Here is a 14,332-nt window from a genome sequence, read left to right as displayed (position 1 = left end):
CACAGGATGATCGACCCCTGGAGGGATCGATCATCCACCACTTTACAGTATAATTGATTTTAAAGCTGATTTTAATGTGCTTTGCAGTATTTGCAGGTTTATGACAGCCTTTAGATAAGGTACACTTCATATTGGACAATTATTGCTCTAATATTACTGCACAAGCTGTTTTACAGAGTGGTCTGCAATTACATACCAGTGCCACAGGCACAATTTAAGCTTTCCGCTGCAATTTATTTCCCACGCAGAACCCATGATGTCAGTGTATTCTAATTTTCAGCTAAGGCTAAAAATAATATTATCAAAAGTGTCTAATCTTTCTCTGCAGTACTGGACTTTTATATTTGCTGTCTCCAAACTCCTTGCTGTTCCAGGATGAGGATTATCAGGGCATAGTGCAGTACGCCGTGTCTCTGGTGGACGCACTGCTGTTCATCCACTATTTGGCGATAGTGCTGCTGGAGCTGAGGCAGCTGCAGGCCTGCTTCTCCCTCTGTGTCATGCGCTCTACAGACGGAGAGATGCGGCATTACAACCTGGGACAGCTCAGGTGAGTGATGTTTGTATGCAGGGTCAACACTATGCTGGGGAGATGAAAAAGCGATGTTGTCTTAAATGGAAAGTTTTTTTTATTATTAAACAGAAGTACATATATATATATGTATATGTATATCCAGAGTCAACAATAATGAATTTCTTTATTTCCCAAAATGATCCCAGTCACCATCAATGATTTTTTTTGTCTGGTAGCCCCGCCCCATGTGAGCAAATCTAGGACTGTTGAGTAAACGAAGTGTCCAAAATTCCACACAAGTGCAGCATCCTGGTGTTTGAAGTGCACATTATGTTGGAATTTTCAGTGTGAACACACTACATACATTATTTGTACTACAAAATGGGATAGAATAGTGTGTAAACATGCAATCTGGGACATAAATGGTAAATGATAAAATGTTGATGGCTTTAGTGTATTGTTTTTTTGTAAGCTGGAAGGTTCTGTATGGGCTTGTGGGATACCCACGTAAGAGAGAATCCAAAACTTAATCTGAAGTGGAATGTGACGAATTATAGGTTAGTTTATTCAGTCATAGTACAAGGTGTAAGTGTGTGGAGACTGTTGTGTCATGTTTCTGCATCTCAGCTCCAAGAACACCAAGATAGGAGTTAAAGCCAATGATGCTGCATTGTTGTTGTTGTGTTTTTCAGTACACAAACATTTGATTCTGTCTTTCTTGCTGCAGAAATGGTCAAGACCTACATTGGTCTTGGATTCATGAATCTACACACATGCATTTGCACAGACAAATGCATCTTAGAGAAAGGGATGAATTGCTTTCTGTTATCATTAGACTTCTGTTGTTTTATCATCGCACATTTTTCCAGACTCTCAGCCTTTGTCCTGCTGTCTCGATCCTTTTCTTGTATGTGATGATCTAAGACCTGCCTCCAGTTTTCTAATATACGTATATCCTTATATTATCTAATATATAATGTATATGTATATATTAGCAACGGTTGCACCAAACATGCTAGGCAAGAATTTCTCAAAATAAAAATGTATTAATCAGTGATAAGTAATTCATTTTAGGAAAAAAAGACAGTTTGGCCACAGATTCATGACATACAGAGTGAGTTACATACAGAGGAAGAATAGAAAAGAGCAAATGCAACAGACAGCACTGTAGCTCAATAGTAATTAGGCTTTGTTTGCTTGTCTTGCTCCTCTTAGCAACATGAATAATTGATCAGAGGAGTGAAGGTTCTGCAGATCGAACAGTAAACAAATTCTGCCTTCGTTTTTCTGTAAAAGATCACACGTACAAACCCACAAGTACATGCAGGTTTGTAAAAATAGCAAGCACATGCTTAAAGCACATGCTGTGTTTGTAAGAATTAAATAAGCTTGCTTTAAAGCGTGACATGATCTCCTGGGAGGGGCATGTGGCTCAGTATTAAAGCCACTAAAGCAGAGCACACAGGTTTACAAGCACATAGCAATACAGTCTTTAATACAGCAAAAGGGTTTGTTTCAGTTGGTTTCCCAGCAATTCGGTGAATGTGCAGTCAGAGCAAAATTGATGCTTTTGGTTTGTTTGCTACTTGTGTTGGTTAGTGTGTCACCAAAAATGCCCTGCACAGAGGAGGAAAACACACCATGGTTTAATTCAGATGGACCAAACACTGCAAATGTGAAATCACCCACAATCGTAATACAAAGAAGGATATATCAGGCCACAAATGAAGGATATTCTCAGCAGACTGTGAAAGTCTGCTTGACCGGTGAAAGGCCAAGCGTCCTGATAACAAGCCCTTAGTTGTTTTTTTTTACTGGACACGAGGCTTTGCAAGAGCTTGTTTCATTTGTTCAGGATCACATTATTATTTTCAGAACATATCCTGTTAAGATGTTCAGTCAGATGTTCTAGCTGTTGCCTTATAAATAGTTGTTGCTCACTGGATATTCTGGCTGAACGGGTTTAAGGCAATTGACTGAAAGTTAGCAGTAACACATATAAGCCAGAGTCAGCATATTGTATGCACTGAGGACAAATATAGTGCTGCATCGGTGTGGCATGGTAGTGCATCTGGCAATGTGACGCTTACGTATAAACCACTTTTCATATTTTATTGATACGGATACAGTTTTAAACAGCTCCTCAACAAACCAGAAACAACCCACCTATCCCTATAGAGTGTCTTTATCTGTGGAAGGGCGCAAAACAAGAAACGATCAGGAAATGTAAGCGCAAATGATTGTCTGGAACACCAGATTTTGCTTATACCTAAAGGATCACTGGCATTACTCTAGCCTGACATTCATCATTCATTAAGGAGAATGGTTCATGCATCTCCCTGGGACAGAAGCATGCCATGAGTCTGACAATGAGTCCAGAGCATGGCTCAAACCCTAGACTGGTGCAGGAACATGGCTCAAGACTGACACTGGTGCAAGGTCATGGCTCTAGTCTCATTTTAGGTCAGGAACATTGGGACTGCAGCATGGCTCGAGCCTCACATTGGGTCAGTGCCATGGCTCATGGCTGACAATAGGGTAGGAGCTTGGTTACTGACTGTAGACTGTAAACCAAGTCAAACTGAGCTTACAGTAGGACTATAATTGTCTCTGCTGACTCTCAGTCATCCCTAGTACATCAACAGAGAAAAATAACACCATCGTTAGTCAAAACAAAGATGTTCTATGCATAAATAAATCCAAATAAGAATCATACTGCTGGCAAATAGGATCATGACTGTAGGAAACAAGTCCAAGGCCACAGCATTAATCAGGAAATGCTGAATAATTGTTGATGTTACTCTGAGGGCAAAAATCACTGTGCAGATTTTGCACATTTTTGGTAAGGACGAGCATATGTGAGCTATTCTTTTAATCATAATCTTTATCCAACCCTTATTTGTTGTCCTTTTCTCATTCCAGCATCCAAAGAGCAGCTGTGGCTATCTTGGAGAACTATTACAGAGATTTCCCTGTGCATAACCCAGCACTTCTCACAGCCTCCAAATCACGTGCTGCCAAACACCTGGCTGGCCTCAAGGTCTACAACGTGGACGGTGAGCTAACAGCCTTTCTTGTGGCTTTCAAATTTAACCAATGAAGCCATTTTTAAGATGTTCTCTGGCTAGAAACCTTCTCCTTAAATTTATATGAAGCTTGTGGATCTTAAAATTACATGTTCAGTGATCGGTAGGCTTTTCATGTATATTACATGTTATTATATAATCGATCCGTTTTGCTTATTTGAGCCGACAGTTAGTCTCTTCTGTGACGTGTTACCATTTAAGTGTAGCTCTAAATACTATTTGTCATAATTTGTACAAAATAGAGCCGAACATGGGACCTCGCGTGGCTTTATTTTGTGCTAGTTGCCTATTTTTTAAACTCAATTTGGCAGGTACTCACATATTGGTAACCCTGCCCGGCTCATTGCGGTCTCTCTTCCTGCAAGATTTAGCTTTAAGTCATATCATGATGTTCTAGGTTTACAACTGGAATCAGATGTTTGACGTACTGTATATATAGTGTTATGTCCAGTACACGGTCACTCAATGCTGCTATTCATACTGATAACATGCTATTTTCTGGTTCTGTACTGTGCCCCTGCCTCAAAAGAGACCTTTAAAACTAAGCTGAAAGCATACCTTTTGGATAGTAAGTGAAACTTTAAACTATGTTGGCACATTTATGACCACCAAACACTTTGCCTTTTGTGAGTCTGTCAGGATTGACACCCCCACCACCCAGCACAAGTGTATGATCGTTTCAAGGTGTTTTCTTTTTCTCTTTTTTTTCTTTAATTTTTTCTGTCAAAGCATGCTATGTGATTGGCTGGATTTCCCAAAATCTATTGTTCTGCAGACATTAAATGCTCAGCTATCCATGACTGAGTCAATTCTCTCTCACAGCTTTGAGGGTAAACGTATGCTAATAATAATCTTTTTTGGGAAACCTGACCGTTCTGTGGAAGACCGTACCCATGCTTGCTTGCTTTTTGCAAAATGTTCACTGTCCTGATGTTGCATGAATCCAAAATTGAGTATCTAGGAAATTCGAGCCTTCTTAGACAGCGAATAGGCGTGAACGTTGAACTTGGAAGTAGATAGCCTTATTACACTAAGCCATTTTAAATATTTAATCATGAGCTATGTTGCTGATGACTGTGTGAATCTTTTGTTCATTTTCTTAAATGTTTTTTTAAAACGTCGTTTTTGTACGGTATAATGGTCCTTTAATTATAAGAAGGTTTGCACGTAATTAAGTTCTCTGTGATCAAAATAAATAAAATGTAAAATCTTTGACTTATCCCACTGCATGAGTGTACGTGTGAGTCGGGGCTTGTGTACGGCGATCAAATATTTGCACTACATAATTTAGTGTGCGAGTACTACACGGGTTTCACTACCTCGTGCTGTGATCTGTGAAGAGATCATATTGCTTCTCATGCTGTTTCAGCGATTCCCTGGAGGAATTCTGTCTTTAAAAACATTTAGAAACCCCTTTAATTTTCTCTGTTTTCTATGTTTAAACAAGTCATTGACCTTATGCATTGCATTTTTCATCTTGTAAAATGGCCCACTGAGGAAAAAATAAACATCAGTGATTCCTGACAGATCTTGGAACGAAAGCAGCATGCCAAATTGGACAAGCCGCACTGGCGTTCGCTGCCTCTTTGATGCTCCACCTGATGGTTTTTATCTGTCTTTCCTTTTGTTTTTATCTTTCTGAATCTCTTCTTTTCTCCGACTTGCTTTTTTCTTTCTGTTTGAGCAAGACCAGAGGTGTGTTGAATCAATACTTCTCATATGCCTCAGCTCCAGAGATGGCTCTGGGGAAGCCGAAATCCCTAAACTACTCACTGCTGCCTGAGGAAGTGTGTTGTGCACTGACTCTCCTTCCCTCTCTCCCTCCCTCACTCCCTCACTCCCTCCTTCCATTTTTTCTCCTTTTTTCAAGAACTTGCTGCTCTAGCTTGTTATTCTAACAGCACATGCCAAACCTGAAGGCTGAGAGTCAAAAAAAAAAAAAATCTTTGAATTAAAATATTCATCAGCTGGATGTTCTGCATTTAAATGGTACCACATTTGCTTGGCTTAATTAGTATTAACTGTAATTTAGACTAATATTAGATAAGAAAGAAGAACAAATGATATACATTTTTGGACTTACACACACATAGTTTATATATTAATTAAATTATAATAATTAATGTCAGCTTTAATTTCCTGACTGACTAAGTCACCACTGAAACTATACTAAATCTATTCCAAGACAATCTGCTCCTTTTCCCTGCTTAAACAATACAAACATAACCATGATGAGCTTTGCTGAAAAGTTAAATCCCTTATGTTACATCTAGAGAGAAAAAAAACACGTAACTATGGCATCCATATTGAGAAGCAACACATGAATCCCTACTCATTACTCATTAGTAAGCATTTGCGCATTCTGTTTTCTCAAAGCCAGGTTGTCTCCTCCAGTCGAGTAACGAAACACATCCTGAGTCGTCCCTACCATCACTTACTCATGACACCCCACCCTCTTTTAACCTACATCAACATTATCTCCAGGAAGCCCCAATCCCTGTTGCCGTAACAGCATTTTAATTAGCATGCGCCAAACAATATCTTTGATGTCGGGGAAGAAGTTTATGAAGACGGACACTCGGTACCACCCTGAGACACAGAGTAGCGTGGAAAAGCACCATAACTGAATAATAATGAAGCCTTGGTGCAGAAACAGAATTCGGGGAATGTAGATTAGATTTTTAGATTAGGAAGCTGTTTCGTCATAGAGGTTTGAATTTAACTAACGTGAGCACAGTTCTCCTTCATGGGAAAAGTTGCTGTGCTTCTGGAGTGTATTTTTTTATCATGCTGGACTGTTTTTTTTTTATTTTTGCTTGATATGGTTCCATTGTTTTATGACGTACTGTAGGAGAGTAGAAGTTGATAAAACATACTTTTACTCCACCGTTAAGATTAAGAGTCTCCTCTTGCAAATACCACTTATTCAATCGTCTCTCTATCTAATGCCAAGGATCCAGTACCACATCACACAGAGAAAAATTCTCTTTTTACTCCTCTATACTTTTATGTTTTATAACAAAATCCAGTTTTGTTTTTGTTTTGTTTTGTTTTTTTTGTGTGTGTTTTTTGGGGGGGGGGGGTGACAAGAAACTTTTATTTTGTTTCTTTAAATAATGATGCGGTCAACGTAATGTCTCTCTAAATAAAGACAAGGTCCAATGCCCATGTAATGTCTCTCCTCTATTATCATTTGTTCTATTATAAAATTTATTCTAGTAAATCAAACTTTGACAGTCACAACCGTCTAAACAAGAAGAACGCATTAATTCAGCCTCAGCTCAGGTCACAGGCTCTTGTGCTATTATTGTAAGAGGCTCACAGCTCTGTTGCTGTGTTCAGGTCCAGGAGGCAACAACGCTGCTACAGCGGGAATCTCTCAGTCCCAGTCTCGTGCCATGATCGCTGCCGCCGCTCGCAGACGAGACTCCAGCCACAACGAGCTGTACTACGAGGAGGCCGAGCATGAGAGACGTGTCCGGAAACGCAAGGCCAGGTGAGAAATCGACCAAACCTGATGCACCTCGTGCCTTCAAATCTTCGGTTTGGGGTTTGAATTCTGACTCTGTCCTGTCCTCCACATGATCTCACAGGCTTCTGGAGTTTTCTCTGAGTACTCCGGTTTATTAACCAATCCAAAGACATGTTTTAGGCTGTTTAGCATCTCTAAAATTGTCTGTAGTGTGTGAATAGGTGTGAGGTGTGTGTGTGAGTGAGTTGGTATTGTGCCCTGGGTGTCCCCCACCATGTTTTTGTAGTCCCCCCAGATGGATGGGTGGATGAACACATGCAGTGCTGCAACAGAGGAATAATCAATAACAGATTGTGATTAAAGTTAGGTCTTGGTACTTTCCTGCCTTAGCACATGTATTACTTCACCCTCCAGATTGGTGGTGGCTGTAGAAGAGGCATTCACACACATCCGGCGTCTGCAGGAAGAGGAACAGAAGAAATCTCCAGGAGATGTGATGGACCCTCGCGAGGCGGCACAAGCCATCTTCCCATCAATGGCCCGAGCTTTGCAGAAATACCTGCGTACCACACGGCAGCAGCACTGCCACAGCATGGAGAGCATCCAGCAGCACCTGGCCTTCTGTATCACACACAACATGACACCAAAGGTAATCCCACACACACACACACTTACTCATAAAGGTTGGAAATATAAAGGATAATACGGCTATATGTAGATTTTTTTGTGGTTATGAGTCATTTCTCATGGAGACTGAAATTCTTTCCAGTCAGGATTGTTAAAGCAGTCTTTATGTTCTGTTCTGAAACCCATCTTGAAATTATTATAACCTGACAAGCAGGATTTTCTCCTTACTGATCTGTACATTAGAGTTTTTATCTGTTTCATTCAATTCTTCTTAAAGTTTTTAGCTAGAGCATTAGTTAGGACTAACGCGAGCGGTTCCTAATGTTGAATGAATAAAATATTAGAGTTAAAGCTTTGTTAACTTTGTTAGTTGATTAAGTGCAACCTTTAATCATTTAACCCTTGTATGTTGTTCGGGTCTGTGGGACCCATATTCATAAACATCAATAGTTTTGGAAAAACTTTGCTTCCTTGTAAATTTGTTGATTGTTTTCCACTCATAACTTGATTAAATTTGATTTTCCTTTTTTTATTACATTTTATTAAAAAACAACAAAAAATGAGTAGCACTTTAATTAAAAAATGTGATGTAATAAAGGTAAAGGGCAAATATTAACCATATACTGTATGTTGTTTATATTGCTTGTAATTGGGATGAAGTAAAAATCTGTAGAGTATTTTATCATAAATTTTTTGATTGTGTTGAATTAAAAACCAAAAAATGCAGCGGGTCCAGAAGTTTAACTTCTCTGACAACCTCCATAGTTTCTTTTTACCGCTTATTAGCAACAGTTTTCACTAGTTTTCATGTTCACTACAGACCTTATTGCAGGTATTTAACCAAAAATCTAGGATTAATGAAGATGGAGCCAGAAATACATAAACGCAAATAATCAGCAAATTCTGCTGGTCAAAAGGAACATTTGATGAGTTTATTACTGAAATTTGTAAAATCCTACAACAGACAAAACTGAAGTAGAACCCTAAAGATTTTACAGCAGAGGTTATCAGTTTTTTTGTTTGATTGTTTATTCTGTTAATTTTTTTTTTGCACAGGCTTTTCTGGAGAGCTACCTGACCCCAGGCCCCACGCTGCAGTACGGACGCGAGCGCTGGTTCGGCCGTCAGTGGACGCTAATCAGTGAGGCATCTGTGAACAGCGGCCTCAAGGACGCCACAGTCTTCCTGCTCAAGTCTGTAGACTTTACCCTGGTGGTCACCACAAAAAAGATCCCCTACATCAGGCTGTCTGAGGAGTTCATCGACCCTAAATCACACAAGTTCGTCCTGCGACTACAGTCAGAGACCTCGGTGTAGACCCACAGCTCGTGGTATTGTCTCTAATCACACAGTTTTATATTAATTCTTTGGCTTTAAAATTTTTCTCAGTTATTTGGGGTTTTGCAGTTGTATTATGTTGTCTTTTATATATATATATAATATATACATATAAATCTGTATACACATAATTGAATATATTTCCTTTTAATATTTTTTGCTTTGTTGTTCGGATTTTGGTGAGCGATAACATGACACAAGACTCGACATTCTTTCACTAAAGAAAAAGAGAATCCAGAGAAAAGAAGAAAAAAACGCCTCAGTGAATCTCTCATGATGGTGGACGGACCGAATACAGAACATCCTTTCTGCTGTTATTCCGTAGCTCTGACAGACTTGTTCAGGCACATCACTGTAAAACTTTTTTTTTTTTTCTACTGTAAGTGCAAACTAACTCTTGGTGCTCTTTAAAACATTCGGTTTGTATTTCTGCTGATGATACACACCATGATCATGATCATGTTTTCCACTCTTTCTTTTCCACAATATGCACAATGTACAGATGTGAGGTATTGGTGTGTATCTATCGGAGTGTATTCAGACAAGTTTCGTCTTCAGCTGTTCACAATGAATTGAAAGGTCACATGGTGAAAGCGGTGGTTTTGTTAGCATTCGGCGCGATTTAAGCGTTCTGTGATCGTAATTGAAAGCCATTGAATTTAATGCAAAGGTCAAAAACTAAAGTCACCAAAAAGGTCAGAGCTGCAGATTTTCAACAGGAAGTTGAACTGATACTATTTCCGTATAAGTAAGAAACTTATTTAATAATAATTTCTATTTAACGAGAAGAAACCTAAATGAACTGGTACAACTTCTTGCAAGAAAACTGACCAGCATTTAAACACCGACTTAATTGGATCATATTGTTGTCTTTCAGCATTATTGAAGAGTTCAGATTCAGTAGTTTCTTAAAGGACAGACATATTAATTAACATTAATTAACAAAGGGATCGTTTGACCAAAAACACTAATGTGGCTAATAAAACTAGCATGATGTCATGCGACTAGTTATGCTACTCAGTTTTTATGTTGCTGTTATTTGCCTTTTTTTTGGTGGAACTATACTACTAACAGTCTGAAGCATGGACTTTGGGGACATTCTGACTGGATCAGGAACATTTTAACAGCAGACATGACCGTGTCCTGCTCTCTTAACTCTACTTGTTAAGAATGTGGCCAAAGATAAGGACATTAACTGATTCTTAATATGTTTAATAAAACGTATCTTATGGTTATTGGTTATGGAAAGCACTTAAAATGATTGTAGAGATTCTGACTAATCACTAATCACTGTAAGGTCTCTGACGAATCAGGTTTGGTCAGTAATGCATTGGGGAAAATTTCGTGAATGGAATTGAACTGAATTGAACAAAATGTGATCATTTCATTTTTGTCTGATGCAAATTCTTGCATTTCCTTCTAGGTCACATTTAGGAGTGAAACTTTATGCAAAATTAAATAGATGATCATCATAAAATCACATCTACATTATGGTTCCTTTAATAACCCAGTAGCTTATAGCATTTGATAAACAGATACAGCGATTTTTTTTCAGGTAAATCACGTGTCCTGCTTCAGTACTGATAAATAAACAGAACGTTTTGCTCGCACAAATCAGAGGGACACTACAACCCAGGAGCTGATTCTTTAACAGTTACAGCACATCTCTGTTTTATTCCTCTTATAACAGTATTTGTCGGCGATTATAAAAATCTATTTATTAATAAACAGCACACTGTACTTTTTAGCAGTTTATAGGTATATTTGATATAATGACCATGAAACTGAATTTTTCCTTTTATAACTTTATTATATCAGTCATAAACAGTCAAATACTGGTCATTATATTGTTTGCAGAGAAATCAAAATCAAATTTTTTGTTTTGTTTTGTTTTTTATTAATAAGAGTAAAAAGTACAGCTTTTTTTCATGACACCAGAAAGTCATCTGTGCTGAAGAATTTCCCTTAAATCACTGCCATCTCTTACTGTTATTGTTATCAAGCATCGGCACTGGAGACTCTGGATTGTTGCTCAAAAAGACAGGGTTTAATCCCCGGCACTGCTAAACTGCCTCTGTTGTGCCTATGAGCAAGGCACTTTACCCTTTCTGCTTTAGAGTGCTGTCATGTCTGACTCCAGGTTTCTATCAAGCTGGGATATGTGAAAAAAACTATTTAAATGTGCTGTGATGTATATGTGACAAATCATAAGGGCTTTTTCCTCTCTAATGTAGAGTCTCCACCATACTGTTGTTACTATGGAAACAATATCATATTAGAACGAGTACATCGATATAAAGCTGTGGTTTCCTGCTGTCAGAGATGCCGCAAAAAAACATTATCAACACTCTCGAGCCAAGGAGATGCATATATAATATCAGATAAAGCACATTTATGAATTGAACAGATAGAGAAAATCAATTAGAAAGCAATTCACACAGGAAGTACAGGAGCAGTTATTCCAAGGAAAAATGCTAACTTCTGAAGCTTCAGCACATGTACACATGTAACGCATTTAGGTTATTTCAATAATCGCTGTTACTAAAGGTGTTAATGACTTGCTACTGCAGAGTTACTGGGTTAATAAGGAGCCTTATTGTAAAGTGTTATCCACATGATGATCTGATTATTGTGGAGGTTAACAGATAGCAGGTTTTCTGTACTGTACTTGTAGTATTGTGTAGCCTAATGATGCATGTTGAAATTATTTTTGTCATGTCATCTACACTAACCATTCTCTTTATTGGGAACACGTACCTGCAAACCTCCACAAAGCAGCCAATCGAGCTTCAGGTAATGTTAACATCAGACATCAGAATAAAGGAAAAGTCTTATCTTTGACTTTGACCATGGTATGTACGTTAGTGCAAGATGGTCTGGTTTGAGTATTTCAGAAACTAGATCTCCTGGGATTTTGACACACAGCAGTCTCTAGAAAAACAAAAAAAATTGAGTGAGTGAAAGACAGTTCTTTGGGTGGAAACGCCTTCTTAATAAAAGATGTACAAAACACCGAACCTTGAGGTGGATGAGCTACAGCAGTAGAAGATCACCAAGCCAAGAACAGGAATCTGAAGCTATCATGGGTACAGACTCGCCCACATTGGACACTTGATGTTTTCCTGATCTTAATTTTTCCAGTTTGGATGAATCTGTAATAATGATAGCATCTGATTCTTGTTCTTGGCTGGCAGGAACCTTATGTGGTCTTCTGCTGTTGTAGCTCATCCACCTCAAGGTTTGATGTGTTGTGTTCTGAGATGCTTTTCTGCTTACCATGGATGTAAAGAGTGATTATTTGAGTTACTGTAAACTTCCTACCAGATCAGAAAAATCTCTCACATCAGCCTGCAGATGAGACCCATTCTGCTTAAAGCCTGTTCAGAAATTCCCAAAAGATCATCAGTTACTCATGAAATACTCAAACCAGCCCGTCGGACTACAGCACATGCCATGGTTAAAGTCACGGATCTTATTGTTTTCCTCATTCTAATGTTCGATGTGTACATCAATTGAACTTCTTGTCCCTATGGACAGGTTTGTGTACGCCTGACTCTCACACCCATATGTGGCTCTTCCTCAAACTGTCACCACAAAGCTGGATAACACAGTGGCCTACGATATCTTTGTATGTAATTGTTGTTGATTTCCTTTCAATGACAACTGAGGAAGAAAAAACACCGAGCATGACAACGGCACTCAAGTTTGGAATAACATTCATATGCATGCACTTTTACCCCAGGGAACCTCAAAGCAACATTTTTTTATGATCTTCCTGCAAATAATTTAATTAGAAATACGCTGATAGATTCAGACCACTCTCTAGGAAAGATCACTAAAAGCATCAGCCTCTTCTAATATGATATTGATTTGTCTCTTGTTCCACTTTAGCTTTGTATAGCTTATTTTCAGCCACTACAAGAAACTGTGCAAATGTTATTTTTGTACTTCTTCTGAACAACAGAAGATCCTCCTTGCAGAAAAAAAAGAAGAAGAAAAAAAGGCTTTTTTTATATAATGATATTAATGATCACTGGTGTACTTTTTTACTTTGATCCTCTCTCACAATGTGACCGTGCCTCTGTTTTTACACAGTGTGCTTGTATTTATACTGTATATGTGTGTAATTAATTCATTCCTCCTCAAAAACACTGCAGTTACACTTGACTTTCTTCACCTGTTGCTCTTGAAATGCCAACATTTATATACCTGATGCTATGTTGTAATAAATGTATCCAAGCTCACAACACTCACTTGTATGAAATAGACATTTGTATGAACAGTGAGGCTTTAGCATTTTTCTTTCTCAGCACATTCTGGGTAATATTTATTTGCAGTCATAGATGTGGAATCTTCCGGGAAAACATGTCGTACGTGATCGCGGATACGTTTGTCATCGGCTTTCCCGCCTTTGCATGACGTGAACACTAGTTTTTAAAGGCAGAAACAAAATGAATCAAGGCAACGATCGCAATTCGAATATTAGCAATTACAATATATTGAATATAAAGGAATTATTATGGACAGACAGCTGGTAAAAAAAAAAAAAGTACCTGTATATCTGATCATTAAAAGTCTTTTTCTTGAAATAGTCATTCTTTACATCATTTGCAAATTACCAGTAAGCTTTAAAAATGATGCTCACATCAGTCAGAATCTATTAAATCAAACTGTATCTCAACCCCAGACCACCTTTTAAGCTTTTGTTCTAGTTTATATATTTCAGAAAAAGGTTGGTCTTTTGTTGTTGATTCAACTGTTCAGACATCTAGAGGAAGTTTATTTCACCACATCAGCACCGGAACAGAAAAGAATCTTGGAAAAACGTTCTTGTACCCTGAGAGATGGTGGGATCAGTAAGTAGGTGGTTCAGACTTTACCTGGCTAACTAGCAACCCTTTATTCATTCTGTTTTTTAGCTAACATTAGCAGGTTAGCTTGCTTTGTTGTCTCTAAGTTGTGTTCACACAGCAAGCACAAGTTACGCTGCAGCATCTGAGATTTTCTTTTACTGATTTAATAACAGATCTATTGATATAAAGCTTCGTGTAAAGTAGCTGAATATATAATATTTATAGAAGGGGTCTCATGAGCTAGCGCTATGTCATAGTAAGGGAAAGTGAAGTGTTCACGAGGGAGGACTCTCAGGAGTTTCTCCTTATCATTATGTAACAATTGTGTTGTGTTTTATGTTGTGTTTATGTTTTATTATATGTGTTCTTACAGATATGGCAGTTCCATATAATCCTTTTCCAAAATTTGGTTGAATGGAAGATAAAGACAGCATTAGATCCT

General features: G+C 38.2%; 1 protein-coding gene across 1 annotated transcript in view; it reads left to right on the top strand.

Moving 5' to 3' along the window:
- Window positions 1–13,286, top strand: part of LOC113648887 (vang-like protein 1) — a 54,624-nt gene extending 41,338 nt beyond the window's left edge. The window contains exons 5-9 of the mRNA XM_027156405.2: window positions 375–550; window positions 3,437–3,570; window positions 6,943–7,096; window positions 7,487–7,721; window positions 8,756–13,286. Coding sequence (XP_027012206.1) covers window positions 375–550; window positions 3,437–3,570; window positions 6,943–7,096; window positions 7,487–7,721; window positions 8,756–9,016 — 960 coding nt within the window. The 3' untranslated portion in view covers window positions 9,017–13,286. The remainder of the gene's footprint in view (window positions 1–374; window positions 551–3,436; window positions 3,571–6,942; window positions 7,097–7,486; window positions 7,722–8,755) is intronic.
- Window positions 13,287–14,332: the final 1,046 nt, after the last annotated feature.

The sequence above is a fragment of the Tachysurus fulvidraco genome, chromosome 18, assembly GCF_022655615.1.
Source record: "Tachysurus fulvidraco isolate hzauxx_2018 chromosome 18, HZAU_PFXX_2.0, whole genome shotgun sequence".
Taxonomy (NCBI): domain Eukaryota; kingdom Metazoa; phylum Chordata; class Actinopteri; order Siluriformes; family Bagridae; genus Tachysurus; species Tachysurus fulvidraco.
This window is presented reverse-complemented; position numbering and strand designations above follow the sequence as displayed.